This window comes from Podarcis bocagei (assembly GCF_964188305.1).
Source record: "Podarcis bocagei genome assembly, chromosome: 1".
Classification (NCBI taxonomy): domain Eukaryota; kingdom Metazoa; phylum Chordata; class Lepidosauria; order Squamata; family Lacertidae; genus Podarcis; species Podarcis bocagei.
The window spans coordinates 32,164,153-32,176,650 of record NC_138125.1 but is presented as its reverse complement, the minus strand read 5'-3'; the positions used below and the strand labels follow the sequence as shown (position 1 = coordinate 32,176,650).

The 12,498-nt window shown below is 47.7% G+C and overlaps 1 protein-coding gene across 2 annotated transcripts in view; it reads left to right on the top strand.

Moving 5' to 3' along the window:
- Positions 1-12,498, top strand: part of FLVCR2 (FLVCR choline and putative heme transporter 2) — a 45,660-nt gene that overhangs the window by 16,287 nt on the left and 16,875 nt on the right. For both annotated transcript variants that reach the window (XM_081173666.1, XM_081173667.1), the window contains exons 2-5: positions 2,344-2,485; positions 4,444-4,584; positions 9,487-9,554; positions 10,252-10,355. In XM_081173666.1, the coding sequence (XP_081029792.1) occupies positions 2,344-2,485; positions 4,444-4,584; positions 9,487-9,554; positions 10,252-10,355 (455 nt within the window). The remainder of the gene's footprint in view (positions 1-2,343; positions 2,486-4,443; positions 4,585-9,486; positions 9,555-10,251; positions 10,356-12,498) is intronic.

The window sequence follows — 12,498 nt, the reverse complement described above, 5'->3', positions numbered from 1 at the left end:
TAATAGCTCCAAAGCAGCCCAGGTGTGGAATGATAAGAGGGACTTTCAGGGCGATGCCTGGCAAATGAAGATCTCCAGCAAACATTGTGGGAGTTAATGATTTGTAAGTTTAGATGTTATTATTGGTTTCACAATTGAAAACAAGTTAATATATTGAAAGGTCAAACATGACACAGTCCATAATTTGAATTTCTCCACCATAACATGAGGAACTATTTAGTTTTCACAATTTATTTTGTAACGCATTTGTCATATATCTTTGTGATAATAATATATTTCAGTTTTCCTAAGTTCTGCTCCTGTTTCAGTTATTGTGAAATAGCTGGTAATACCAACAAAACAGAAGCGATGTATTCTGGTTCTGTGTTTAAACAGCAGTCCGTAGAGTTGGTTGTGACAGAGCAGGGCACATTAACCTAAATATGCAAGTCAAGTCTTCCATGTAGAAAAGCAAAGCTTTGATTCCACCTTCATACAAGATAAGCGAGACACAGCCATGCAGCCTGCATAGCAGTCACAAATGCTGAAAGTCTGGCCTGAGAGCCCACCATAGTCTGTAAAAGAGAGAATAAGTTTTTCCAGTTCACTTAGTCTATTTAGAGTAGACTTCTTGTGAAGGAATGCCCAGTTAGACAAAAAGGTGGGACCTGCCACAAAAGACTACATTGTCTTTTTATCTCACAATAGGACTGTTTATAAGAAGAGAAGAGTCTGCTAAATTAGGTCAGTGGCCCATCTAGGCCACAATCCTGTTCTTAGTGGTAAATCAAATGTTTAGGGGAAATGCAAAAGCAGCACCTGAATGCAACAGCACTGCCTCCTTGCGATTCCCAGAAACTGTTCAGCCAATCTGCTACAACCTCCCCCAGCAGACCAGCCATCCCCACACCAAATTCCCAGTTTCTGTTTCCCAACATGAGTATGCTTAGTCCTTATTGGACAGGCTCCCCCTCACACCTAAGTTGGCCGATACCTCTCTTTGGTTTCTCAGCACCCCTGTTTTAGCTCAGTATCTGTTGGCACTCACCACCTGAGTTTGCTCTTAAAGGGAGTGATGTACTGCATTAACTAAGCCCATTCTCCCTGCGTCTCAGCTAGGAGAACTGACATGCTGGGATGTCACAGCATGTACAATATTAGGTTTATCCATATTTGTTAGCTACAGGGTTGATAGTAAGTACCCATCCTTATCGACTCGTATGAATATCTTTAAAAGGATACCTAGTTTTGGATTTCCTCTTTGAAAAGGCTTTGCATTTTAAAATTTAGGAAACAATTTAACCCTGTTGTGTATTTAGGGCGGCGATGTAATTATATATAGGGCTGAGGCACAAAGTGCTAGGGCAGCTTAACACAAGGCTCAGTGCAAGAACATTGCATCCTAGTGCAATGAGCCCTGGTTGAAAGTCCTGGTTGAAAATTGTGAGAGTTCACAGGAGGCAGCCTAAAAACCTTCCTGACAATGGGGAGCTCATCTGGGCTTAAACCTCACAACCTTTAGAAAACACTTTGATACATTTTTATTCTTTCAAGCCTTCAGTAAGAATATGTAGCTTTTGCTTAAGATGTCAAAAGGTTTTTGCTTATGTATCTTACTCATGTTGATGTTCTATAATTTCATCATTGTTATGGGTGTTATGGTCCTCTGTACACTGTTTGGGGTTTTGCTCAGTTGAATAGGTATATTCACACACAAATTGGTATTAACTTGATGTCAATTTGAGAGTAAACATAAGAGGAACCCTCCTGGATTCAGCCAAAGGCTCGGTCTAGTCCAGCATCCTGTTTTCATAGTGGCTAACCAAATGACTATGTAAAGTCTGTTAGGATATGAGCGCAATAGCATTCTTCTTACTTGCGATTCCTAACAATTTGTAGTCGAAGGCACACTGCTTCAGTCCTAAGGACTGTATTTTACTAGTGCCTGGCTTCAAATGAATGTTGGGTGGGCTTAACACTGGTCTTAAGAATGTCTAGCCAAGTGTATCCAAATGATTGGGTATTTGCGCATACTTCGCCAGCTTAAACTGTGGAATTTGGCTTTAGCTGGTGAAGCTAGCATAAGCAGAATTGATAGCTGTAGAGTTCTGAGCCTTTATAGGATTTGTTAATCATAAAATGGTAGAGTTGGAAGGACAAGGGTCCTCTAGTCCAACCCAATGCATAATGTTGCTCCTGTCAGGATAAGTGGCGGTTCTGCAGTGATCACTTCTTATGGCTTTTGGTAAAATATGCGATGAAGTAGATTTAAAACAACCTCCTCTGTAGACCGTAGGTAAGTTTGCTGGACTAGACAAGTGTGAGAGATGACAAACGCCATCTGATGATGTTTTCTGTGTTTAGCTTGGCATTGCAGTGGGTTTCCTCCTGCCTCCAGTTCTGGTTCCCGACGTGGAAGAGGAGGAGAAGCTGGCCTATCATATTAGCATCATGTTTTTTATGACTGCAGCTGTGGCAACAGCACTCTTCATCTTAGTAGCTTTTGGTAAGTAGATTTAAGTGGGATACAGTTTAAGGCTGATTTATAAATCAGGTTTGGAAACTCTGTGAACTCTGGAAATCGTGAGCTTCTCTTTTTGACACCTGCTTCCTGTAAATATGTACTGTCTGGAAATAGTACCGTATTTTTCGCACTATAGGACACACTTTTTCCCCTCCAAAAATGAAGGGGAAATGTGTGTGCGTCCTATGGTGCGAATGCAGGCTTTTGCTGAAGCCTGTAGAGCGAGAGGGGTCCGTGCGCACCGACCCCTCTCGCTCTCCAGGCTTCAGGAAGCTATCCCAAGTCTTGCAAGCCCGGCGGGATGTCCCGCGGGCTCGCAAGGCTTGCGGGCAGCAGCCTGCACCCAAAAGCTGGGGACAGCGGGGAGGTGCAGAGCCGCCACCCCGCTATTCCCCGACCTGATCTGGAGGCTGGCGGGGGGAGAAGCAAGCCTGCTTCTCCCCCCCACCATCCCCACAACCTCCAGATCAGGTCGGGGAATCGCGGGATGGCAGCGCTCTGCCATCCCGCTATTCCACGACCTGATCTGGAGGCTGGGGGTGGGAGAAGCAAGCCTGCTTCTCCCCCCCCCCCACCATCCCCACAACCTCCAGATCAGGTCGGGGAATCGCGGGATGGCAGCGCTCCGCCATCCCGCTATTCCACGACCTGATCTGGAGGCTGGGGGTGGGAGAAGCAAGCCTGCTTCTCCCCCCCACCATCCCCACAACCTCCAGATCAGGTCGGGGAATCGCGGGATGGCAGCGCTCCGCCATCCCGCTATTCCACGACCTGATCTGGAGGCTGGGGGTGGGAGAAGCAAGCCTGCTTCTCCCCCCCACCATCCCCACAACCTCCAGATCAGGTCGGGGAATCGCGGGATGGCAGCGCTCCGCCATCCCGCTATTCCACGACCTGATCTGGAGGCTGGGGGTGGGAGAAGCAAGCCTGCTTCTCCCCCCCCCCACCACCATCCCCACAACCTCCAGATCAGGTCGGGGAATCGCGAGATGGCAGCGCTCCGCCATCCCGCTATTCCGCGACCTGATCTGGAGGCTGGGGGTGGGAGAAGCAAGCCTGCTTCTCCCCCCCACCATCCCCACAACCTCCAGATCAGGTCGGGGAATCGCGGGATGGCAGCGCTCCGCCATCCCGCTATTCCGCGACCTGATCTGGAGGCTGGGGGTGGGAGAAGCAAGCCTGCTTCTCCCCCCCCCTAGCCCCACAACCTCCAGGCTTCTGGAGAGCCCCACCGCCAGCCCCACAAGCTCGGGGGACAGCGGGAGAGGCGCAGCGCGCCATTCCCGCTGTCCCCCGACTTGGTTTGGAGGCTGGCGGAAGGCTTCCTCCTCCCCCAGCCCCGCAAGCTCCCAGAGCGATGCCAAAGCTGCGCGCAGCTTCGGCATGGCTCTGGGTCCCGTTCTGGGGGAGGGGGAAGCTCGGGCTTCCCCGCCCCAGCCCCGCGCCTGGCGGGGGGGGGGATAATTTTTCCCCCTTTATTTCCCCCCCCCCAAATCTAGGTGCGTCCTATGGACCGGTGCGTCCAATAGTCCGAAAAATACGGTAAATCCATATGACAAACCTCTAGGTGAGAATGATGACTAAAGTTTGCACCAGATAGGTTTATTCTTTTCTGAAATCGGCTTCTCATCAGCTAATCACCAGGGCTTGCAAAGCGCCATACACATGCCATGCAAGCGGCGGTGATCAGCTGATTGCTGAAGCTTCCATGGCTTCATCGCCATCTGATCACTCATAAGGGCCAAAGGAGATCATGTGACATCAGGTGATTGACAGGCTGAGGCCCCACCCATCTGTCAAAACCAGCCCACGGGATGAGGGAAACAAGTTCCCAGCCCCTGCTCTGCAAGGTTCTTTGCCAATGCCCCTATGTTTGTTCTGCAGAGTCGGGCACAGCATCCAATCCATTCCTAACTTCTGGTTCTGTGCTCTTTCCATAGTGTTCAAGGAAAAGCCTGCACATCCTCCGAGCCGGGCCCAAGCCTTGATCCACACAGCATCACCTGAGGAATATTCCTATCTGCAATCTATTGTCCGTCTGTTTCGCAATGTCAACTTTGTGCTTCTAATAGTCAGTTATGGTAAGGTTCCTTTCCTGCTGATAAGAAGCAGCCAATATGGCAGTTTCTCTGTCATTCATTTTCTTTAATTCTTAGGCTGCCTTTGTGCCATACAGTACTCAAGGCAGCAAGCTTAAGTATAAAACAGCAACTCCTTTTGTAATAAGCCGTCCTTTAAAAACAACAACAACAACACAGAAAACATTCCAAATCAAGTTAAAGATAAAATAAAACTATAATTAATTCTGCTTTTAGAAAGACACATACCAAAGCATCCAATTTCCTTTAAGACAGTCTGCAACTAATATTTGTGTGAGGAAAGAGCACAGTCAGAACCACATCCCATGATCAGTTGTGATTTGTGTTCCCCTTTCTGTTAGCCTCACCTATGTAAAAGGTTGTAACTTTTTATTAAGAAGAAAGCTTCCTTGTACTTAGTCTTGACAGAAGACTCTTGCTGCTGTCAGCACCATCATCAAAATGTTTAGAGGCACTCCTCTGATTTCTTCATGTCTCAGTATTGAAGACACAATGAACATTTCTGTTCCACCCCTCTTTATTCCACTGCTTTAAATGCTAAACTCCATAAGAAACAGTTTGCTAACTTTGATAAACAACAACTCCTCTGAGCACATGCAATTTCATATTTTTAACTCATTTAGTCAGTTGAATATGAAGGTTGAAACTGGAAGCTCTATTTGCCAACACAGTACAGAAGGATAGTTTTAAAACAAGTATTTTTCTTCCTAATTTTGCAAACACATACACCAAAAAACCTTTAACAAACCAGCAACTCAGAGAAAATAAAAAGGAAGGGAAAGTTTTTGAACTGTTCCACCCATTCCTTGCCCACAAACTATCTCTAACCCTTCCCACTGGAGTTCCAGCCCCACCTTCTGCAACGTTTGACGGACTGTTGACTCCGTAGAAGCAGTGAAGAAAAACCCAACAACTGGCTGTAGAGAAGTCAAAGATGCTCAATGCTGCTCTTGAAAGACAGCCCTCACTTTCACCCCCCGCAAAAAAACCCCAACAACACCTGGAGGCCCAGCTATGGCTCATGACCCAGGAGTTAGTTACCCCTGATTTAGGAGATTTTGTGCTTATTTAAGTGTGCTTGCACAATTCTCCCACTTTTGTACATGGTAAAGAAAAAGGGGGAGAAAACGTGTTACTTAGGAAGCCTTCTAGAGTGCCTGGGGGTTTTTCTTCACTTGTGCTTTTTCTGCTTTAGGGCAAAACAGGAAGCCATCTCTAGTGTGCTATTTCAAGCATCCTTGCTTTATGTAGCAACTGTGCACAGTTGCACTGAAGTGGCACATTTTGAATATGAAGAAACCTCCTTTGAGGAAGCATCTATAAACAGGGAGGAGTTGTAAAGGAGTTCTGTGGAAATGTGTGGGCACGGTTCAGCTGAGGAGTCCTGTCACCAGAAGCCCTAAGCAAAGACTTTCACTTGCACAGCAGGCCTGCCCTGCCCTCTCCTGCACACACACACCCTGCCCCAAAATTGACTCAGGAGTTGGGTGGGAGTACCCCCTGGGACAGCATGTGGCAGGAGAAGAGGGGGAATTATTCTGTCCGACAAGCTGAACTGCTTGCCCAGATAGAATCAAACCCTCATAATTCCTCCCAATGTCTTCTGCTCAACAGAAGTCTCAGTTATGGGCCCTAGCACAGCGAGAGTGATTTGATGGTTGTGTTCAGTTCTCTCTCCACAGTAACAGAAAAGATTGATATGTCTCCTGTTCTCTATGGGTTCTCACTAGCTCTAGACAACAACCACCTTATTTGTTTATTTGAGGGATCAGGGTATGCAGTGTTGTAAAGACAGACCTCTCATTGCTCTGAGAGCTCTGGCTCCACTTCTGCTATGTAGCCAAAGGAGTGATTGGGTGGTTTGGCTTCCTGGCTGAAAGAGATGGAGCAATTTTTGGGGTGTCTTTTTTTCCTCCCTCCTGTGCACAGTGCAGAAGATGTCTTGAGTGGGAATACAGTTTGCAGAGTGTTCCTGCTTCTCCCTAATCCCTCCAGATCCAGTACTGTACCGCAGAGTCTTTTGCATTCAGGCATCTCTGCTGCTCTGAGCATCACAATTAGTTGCTAGAGACAGTCCTACTATTGTTCCGCATTTGAATTCTTTTGAGGAAATAGAGACGCACGACTTTCAGACAGAAAGTCTTCTCTCTCTTTTTTGTCCCTGTCATTCAGTGGAACGGAATTCAGAAGAAAGAGGCAGGGATCAGTTACGGATTAAAGTAATTCCAAAAAAAAGGATGGAAATGGATCTCCCTGAGAGCATTTCTCACATTTAGGCCATTTAGTTATTATTAGTATTAAATTTGTTGGTTGCTTTATCTTGCCCAGGGCAGCCCAAAGCAATGTATAGCCAGTTATTATGTACTAGTTACAGGTAGGTAGCCGTGTTGGTCTGCCGTAGTCGAAACAAAATAAAATAAATATAAAAAAATATAAAAAGTCCTTCCAGTAGCACCTTAGAGACCAACTATAAGTTAGCTATTTGTATGAGCTTTCATGTGCATGGTTTCTGAAGAAGTGTGCATGCACGCGGAAGCTCATACCAATAACTAAATTGGTCTCTAAGGTGCTACTGGAATGAGTTTATTTATTTTATTTTGTTTCAGTTATTATGTGTTATGATTAGTGTATTCAATTTATATCCTGCCCTTCCTCCCAGAGTATCCCAGGGTTTTTCCAGTCTATAGTTTTGAAAACTATTCCTTTTAACCTCTTTCCCAGCCTCCTTTCACAGATAAGCAGGTTGAAAACATCCAAAACAACCAAATATTTCATATATCTTGGACTATATAGAGGCAGCTTGTCACTTATCTCCCTCCCTCCAGATAATCATTCCACAGCTGCACTGCTGTGGCTACATTGGACTTAAATGTTGCTAGGTGTGTGTGGGGGAATTGTGGGGGGTGAATCTTCCTTTGGATTAAACTGTGACAGGGAGCAGGTAGGTGTAGCAGTAGCATGCCTGGAACAGGGATAGCCAACTCTCTGTTCGGGGGCTTCATCTGGCCTCCACAAGCAATTTTTTCCACCCTTTCCCAAGACTCTGCCAATGGTTCAAACTTGAATAAGGTTCAAACAAACAAACAAACAAACAGCACTAGGGGAGAAAGGGAGATGACAGAACTTTCTCTAATGAGCAGTTAGCCAGGCATTCATTTTCTCATACAAATTAATAGGACATTCCTTTTGGCTTCCAAATTTATCATGAAGCTTTTCAGTGAAGTCACGCATTGGTTTGGGTGTGTGTGTGTGGTTGTTTTTTTACAGCAATGACAACTGTAACAAGTAGGGCTCTGCATGCTTCTCTATAAGGTCACACTAAAATCTTGTGATGCTGTGGTCTTGTGACAAGAGAAAGGATGCGGTTTTATTTGTACAAATGACATGAAATGAATTCCAGAGTCCTTTGCAAGTTCCTGACTTCTACCAGTTCCCCCACCCTCCACCCCACCAAGACTGTGTTATTGGCCTTAAGCATATCCTTCAGTGCATCCCATTTCTCTGTCAAAACAGTGTAGCACAAAGGGCAAGGTGTGCTGCTGCCTACGTTCAGGGTCAGATGGGCCCCTGGAATGTGTGCTGTCAGCATCTTGCCTGCCTTATCACTTCCTTGGTGGTTGGCTTGCTGATTGTTTGAAGAGTGTGCCGGAGTGATTGCAATCGACCTTCCTCCTGAAGAAGACAGGAGTATTCAAAGTTCAATGTCATGTCTCTCGACTGGGAGTTCTTGACTTCCTTCTATGTGGTTTATCGCCCTTTTGTAAATAACAGGCTTTCCATTCTGCGTCCTGTATGGCCATGTTAAATATTCTGCAGTGTGTTGTTTCTGCCACAGCATTGCTGGCAGAATTTGGATTCATTGTAAGTGTGGTCAAACTAGCAGTCCATCCTACTGAGATGGTGATGATGATGATGATGATGATTGATATTACCGTCCACACTGAGCAGAAGGGCAGTGAACTGTCACTGATCTCTTGGACCTGATCATACAAAAGCAGGTCCTAACTTTAAAGAAAAGGATCGATAGCGATGAAAGGTTTAGAAATCACTGCTGTGTCTGCGGCAATTAATTCTACTGTGGGCAGAGGCCAATGATGAATCTGTGCACTTTGTGCATTTCGTTATTGTTCTGACAAGTCCCCTTTAGGAATCCAAACTGCTGTATTGTGCTTTGGGGATGTTGAAACAGCTCATTTGTCTCCTTCCAGTTAAACAGGGAAACTGAAATGCAGCGAAAGGCTCCGCTAGAGACATTGATGGAGCTGTGTAGAAACACCATGCTATTTTAGAAGTATGAATGGTGACAGCAGCAGCGGCTGGGCTTGTGGGGAGAGCTGGGCTGCAATAAAAGTGTACATCAAAGGCTGTGCCCAGTTATTCAGATGGTCTCCTCTAGAAAATTGTGAAAGAGGAGTTGCAGGTGGCATCCCTGTGTACTGCATCCCTCTCACCTGTGCTCTGGGTTTTTCATTATCTCTACCCTCCCTCCGGCTCCTACCTGGCTAATGAGACAACAGCTTTGATGTGACTGAATAATGCTTGTTCCAAAGTAATGTCCTCTTCTAGTCATTGTCCTGTCTGTGCGCCTGCATTTTAGTACTGTATTTCTTAAATTCCCCCCTGTCCCAATAAATAAACTCAAGTGTACAATTGCAGGAAGAGGAAAGGGTGTTGTGTGTGTTCAGGAAATACCTGAAGATTAGTATCAAGATTGCGAAGACGACAAAGCTGGTCTATGTGTGTTCATCCAGACTTTAACAAGGGTTCAAACCCCGATTTAGCTTTGACCTCACTGGATTTTGTGGTTGAGACCTGGCAGTGCTGCTGTGTGTCTCGTCATCCAGGGCACACTATGAATTTGCTGTCTTGTTATCTATCTTCCAGGCTTAAACACAGGCTGCTTCTATGCGCTCTCGACCCTACTCACCCGCATGGTGATCAGCCACTATAAGGTAAGTGACGTTCTGTTCAGCTGTCATGGCTTCCCCTTCAGGACACTGGCTCTTGCTGCATAATAGATGCCTGTGATCCTCTGTTCTGGGGGAGCCTTAGAATGAGAACACGAGGCTGAAAATCATTTCTGAGCCTCTTAATTCCATGTATGCGAGCGCTCAGTCATTTTCTGATGCTCAAGGGGAAAAGGAAGAGAGGCATTCGAAAAATCAAGGCAGATTTCATGCATGCGTATTCCAAGCAGAATGTCATTTTAAGCCTTGTGCGTGGGAAAAACACTCCTGATTTTGTGTACGCGTGTGGATCAGGAATATAATACCACCTCCCAACAGTGTCTTCAAAGCCTAGTAGTGCTGATAATGCCTCCAGATTCTCCCTAGTCCATGTCCACTTTTGCCGCCGGCCTCTTTAATCATTGGCATGCTGCCCTTGGGAAATTGTGCATGTGAGTATGTGGTCCTCAGGCTGGAGCAGGTTCTCATTCCATTGCCTGAAGGAAGATTCTCACCTAGTGAGCCTCACTGCTGGAGTGGAGCCCTGAGCAGGGTCTCTCTGGTCCTAGCCTAACCCCTGGGTCCTGCGTACCACATCGGTTTTCAGTGCTCTTGGTTCCACCCCGAGGTCTCCTGTTGTCCCTCCAGCTGTTTGCGTGCTTGAAAGCAAACTGCTCTGTGCGTTTGTGTGTTGCTGATGCAGGATGAGCAGCTGAACGCTGGTCGAATTGGCCTCACCATTGTAGTGGCTGGCATGGTTGGAGCTTTGATCACTGGCCTCTGGTTGGACAGAACCAAAACATACAAGTAAGTCCTTTATACCACCCCTATTCAGCCGGTAAGTATAGGGGGAAACTCTGCAGGAGCTGCTTCCTGCTTTGGAAGAGCTTTGGAGCTATTTGGCTGAAATCCTTGGCACATGCGCCTGTGACGTCTACTATTTGCAGTGTGAGGCTGTGCTTGTCCTAGCTAAATGAACTGTGCATTGGAGAGACTAAGAGAAAGTATAGCATTTTGTTTTTTAAAAGGTTGGTAGGAGGAAGAGGCAGGGATCACAGTTTGGGGTAAAGGCTTGCCAAGAGGTCCAAGAGTATTTTTATATATTGTAGAAGTAAAGGTATAGGGACCCCTGACCGACTCTGGGGTTGCAGCGCTCATCTCGCTTTACTGGCTGAGGGAGCTGGCGTACAGCTTCCGGGTCATGTGGCCAGCAGGACTAAGCCGCTTCTGGCGAACCAGAGCAGCGCACGGAAACGCCGTTTACCTTCCTGCCAGAGCGGTACCTATTTATCTACTTGCACTTTGATGTGCTTTCAAACTGCTAGGTTAGCAGGAGCAGGGACAGAGCAACAGGAGCTCACCCCGTCACGGGGATTCGAACCGCTGACCTTCTGATCGGCAAGTCCTAGGCTCTGTGGTTTAACCCACAGCACCACCCGCGTCCCTCATATTGTAGAAAGGCTGGCTTAAATGTGTAGCATCCCTAATATATTGCATTGATGTACTTCCTAAGATACGTGTGCAACTTTTTGAATGTGTTTCTAGGGAAAGAGAGGTGGGTAGCTAGAGTAAAGGGGAATTGAGATGCACCACAATATTCCTCTTAGGTCCAGACTAGATGTTCTCTTGGCAGATGTGTGCAGACACAAGGAACGATTTCTGGGCAGGAGGTAGGGATGCTGAATTCACCCCCGGCCACTGATTCTCCCCTGCAAATGTATTTAGTTATATAAAAATGTGTTTCCTGCTTTTCTGGTGCCTTCACACCACTCAAGGCAGCTCACAGCAATTAAAGCCAACTATGAAAAACAACCTCATGACCACTAATATAATAAAAACTGAAGCAATACAAGTTTTTATCTGATAAAACAAATGCCTTACCTCAGCAGGAAGATTTTCTGTGATAAGGCAATGAAAGTGAGTGAGAGTGCCCACAAAGTATTGTGAGGAAAACCAAGAGCAAAGACAGATCTCAAAGCACTCTTCAGGATGCAGGAGAGGTTAATAGTGGACTGGAATTGAAAAGTTGAGTGGTGAAGAGCTAGGAAGTGGGAATTTTGCAGAAGGCTGCAGGTTGTCAGGGTGTCTTCGGTTTTGCAAAGCTAGAACTATTGAAAATTTGGAACCTAGGTACCGTATTTTTCGCCCCATAAGACGCACCGGCCCATAAGACGCACCTAGATTTTTTTGGGGGGAAATAAAGGGAAAAAATTTTATTTCCCCCCCAGGTGCGCTGCGCTACACCAGGAGCTTGGGGCGTGCTGAGCTCAGCGCGCCCCAAGCTTCTGCGTGCCGGCAAGCAGTCCGCTAGCCCTGGGAGAGCCGTGGGGCTCTCCCAGGGCTAGCGGATCGCTGCGCTACACCAGGAGCTTGGGGCGTGCTGAGCTCAGCGCGCCCCAAGCTTCTGCGTGCGCGCAAGCAGTCCGCTAGCCCTGGGAGAGCCGTGGGGCTCTCCCAGGGCTAGCGGATCGCTGCGCTACACCAGGAGCTTGGGGCGTGCTGAGCTCAGCGCGCCCCAAGCTTCTGCGTGCGCGCAAGCAGTCCGCTGCCACCCCAAGCCTCGCGCACCCGGCAGGAGGTCCCACCGGGTGCGCGAGGCTTGGGGCGGCAGCGGACTGCTTGCGCGCACCTAGAAGCTTGGGGCGTGCTGAGCTCAGCGCGCCCCAAGCTTCTGCGTGCGCGCAAGCAGTCCGCTAGTCTTGGGAGAGCCGCGGGGCTCTCCCAGGGCTAGCGGATCGCTGCGCTACACCAGGAGCTTGGGGCGTGTTGAGCTCAGCGCGCCCCAAGCTTCTAGGTGCGCGCAAGCAGTCCGCTGCCGCCCCAAGCCTCGCGCACCCGGTGGGACCTCCTGCCGGGTGCGCGAGGATTGCAGACACTCGCCCGAAGCAGGGGGAGCCCTCCCGAGGGCTCCCCCTGCTTCGGGCGACAGGCTGCCGCCCCAAGCCTCGCG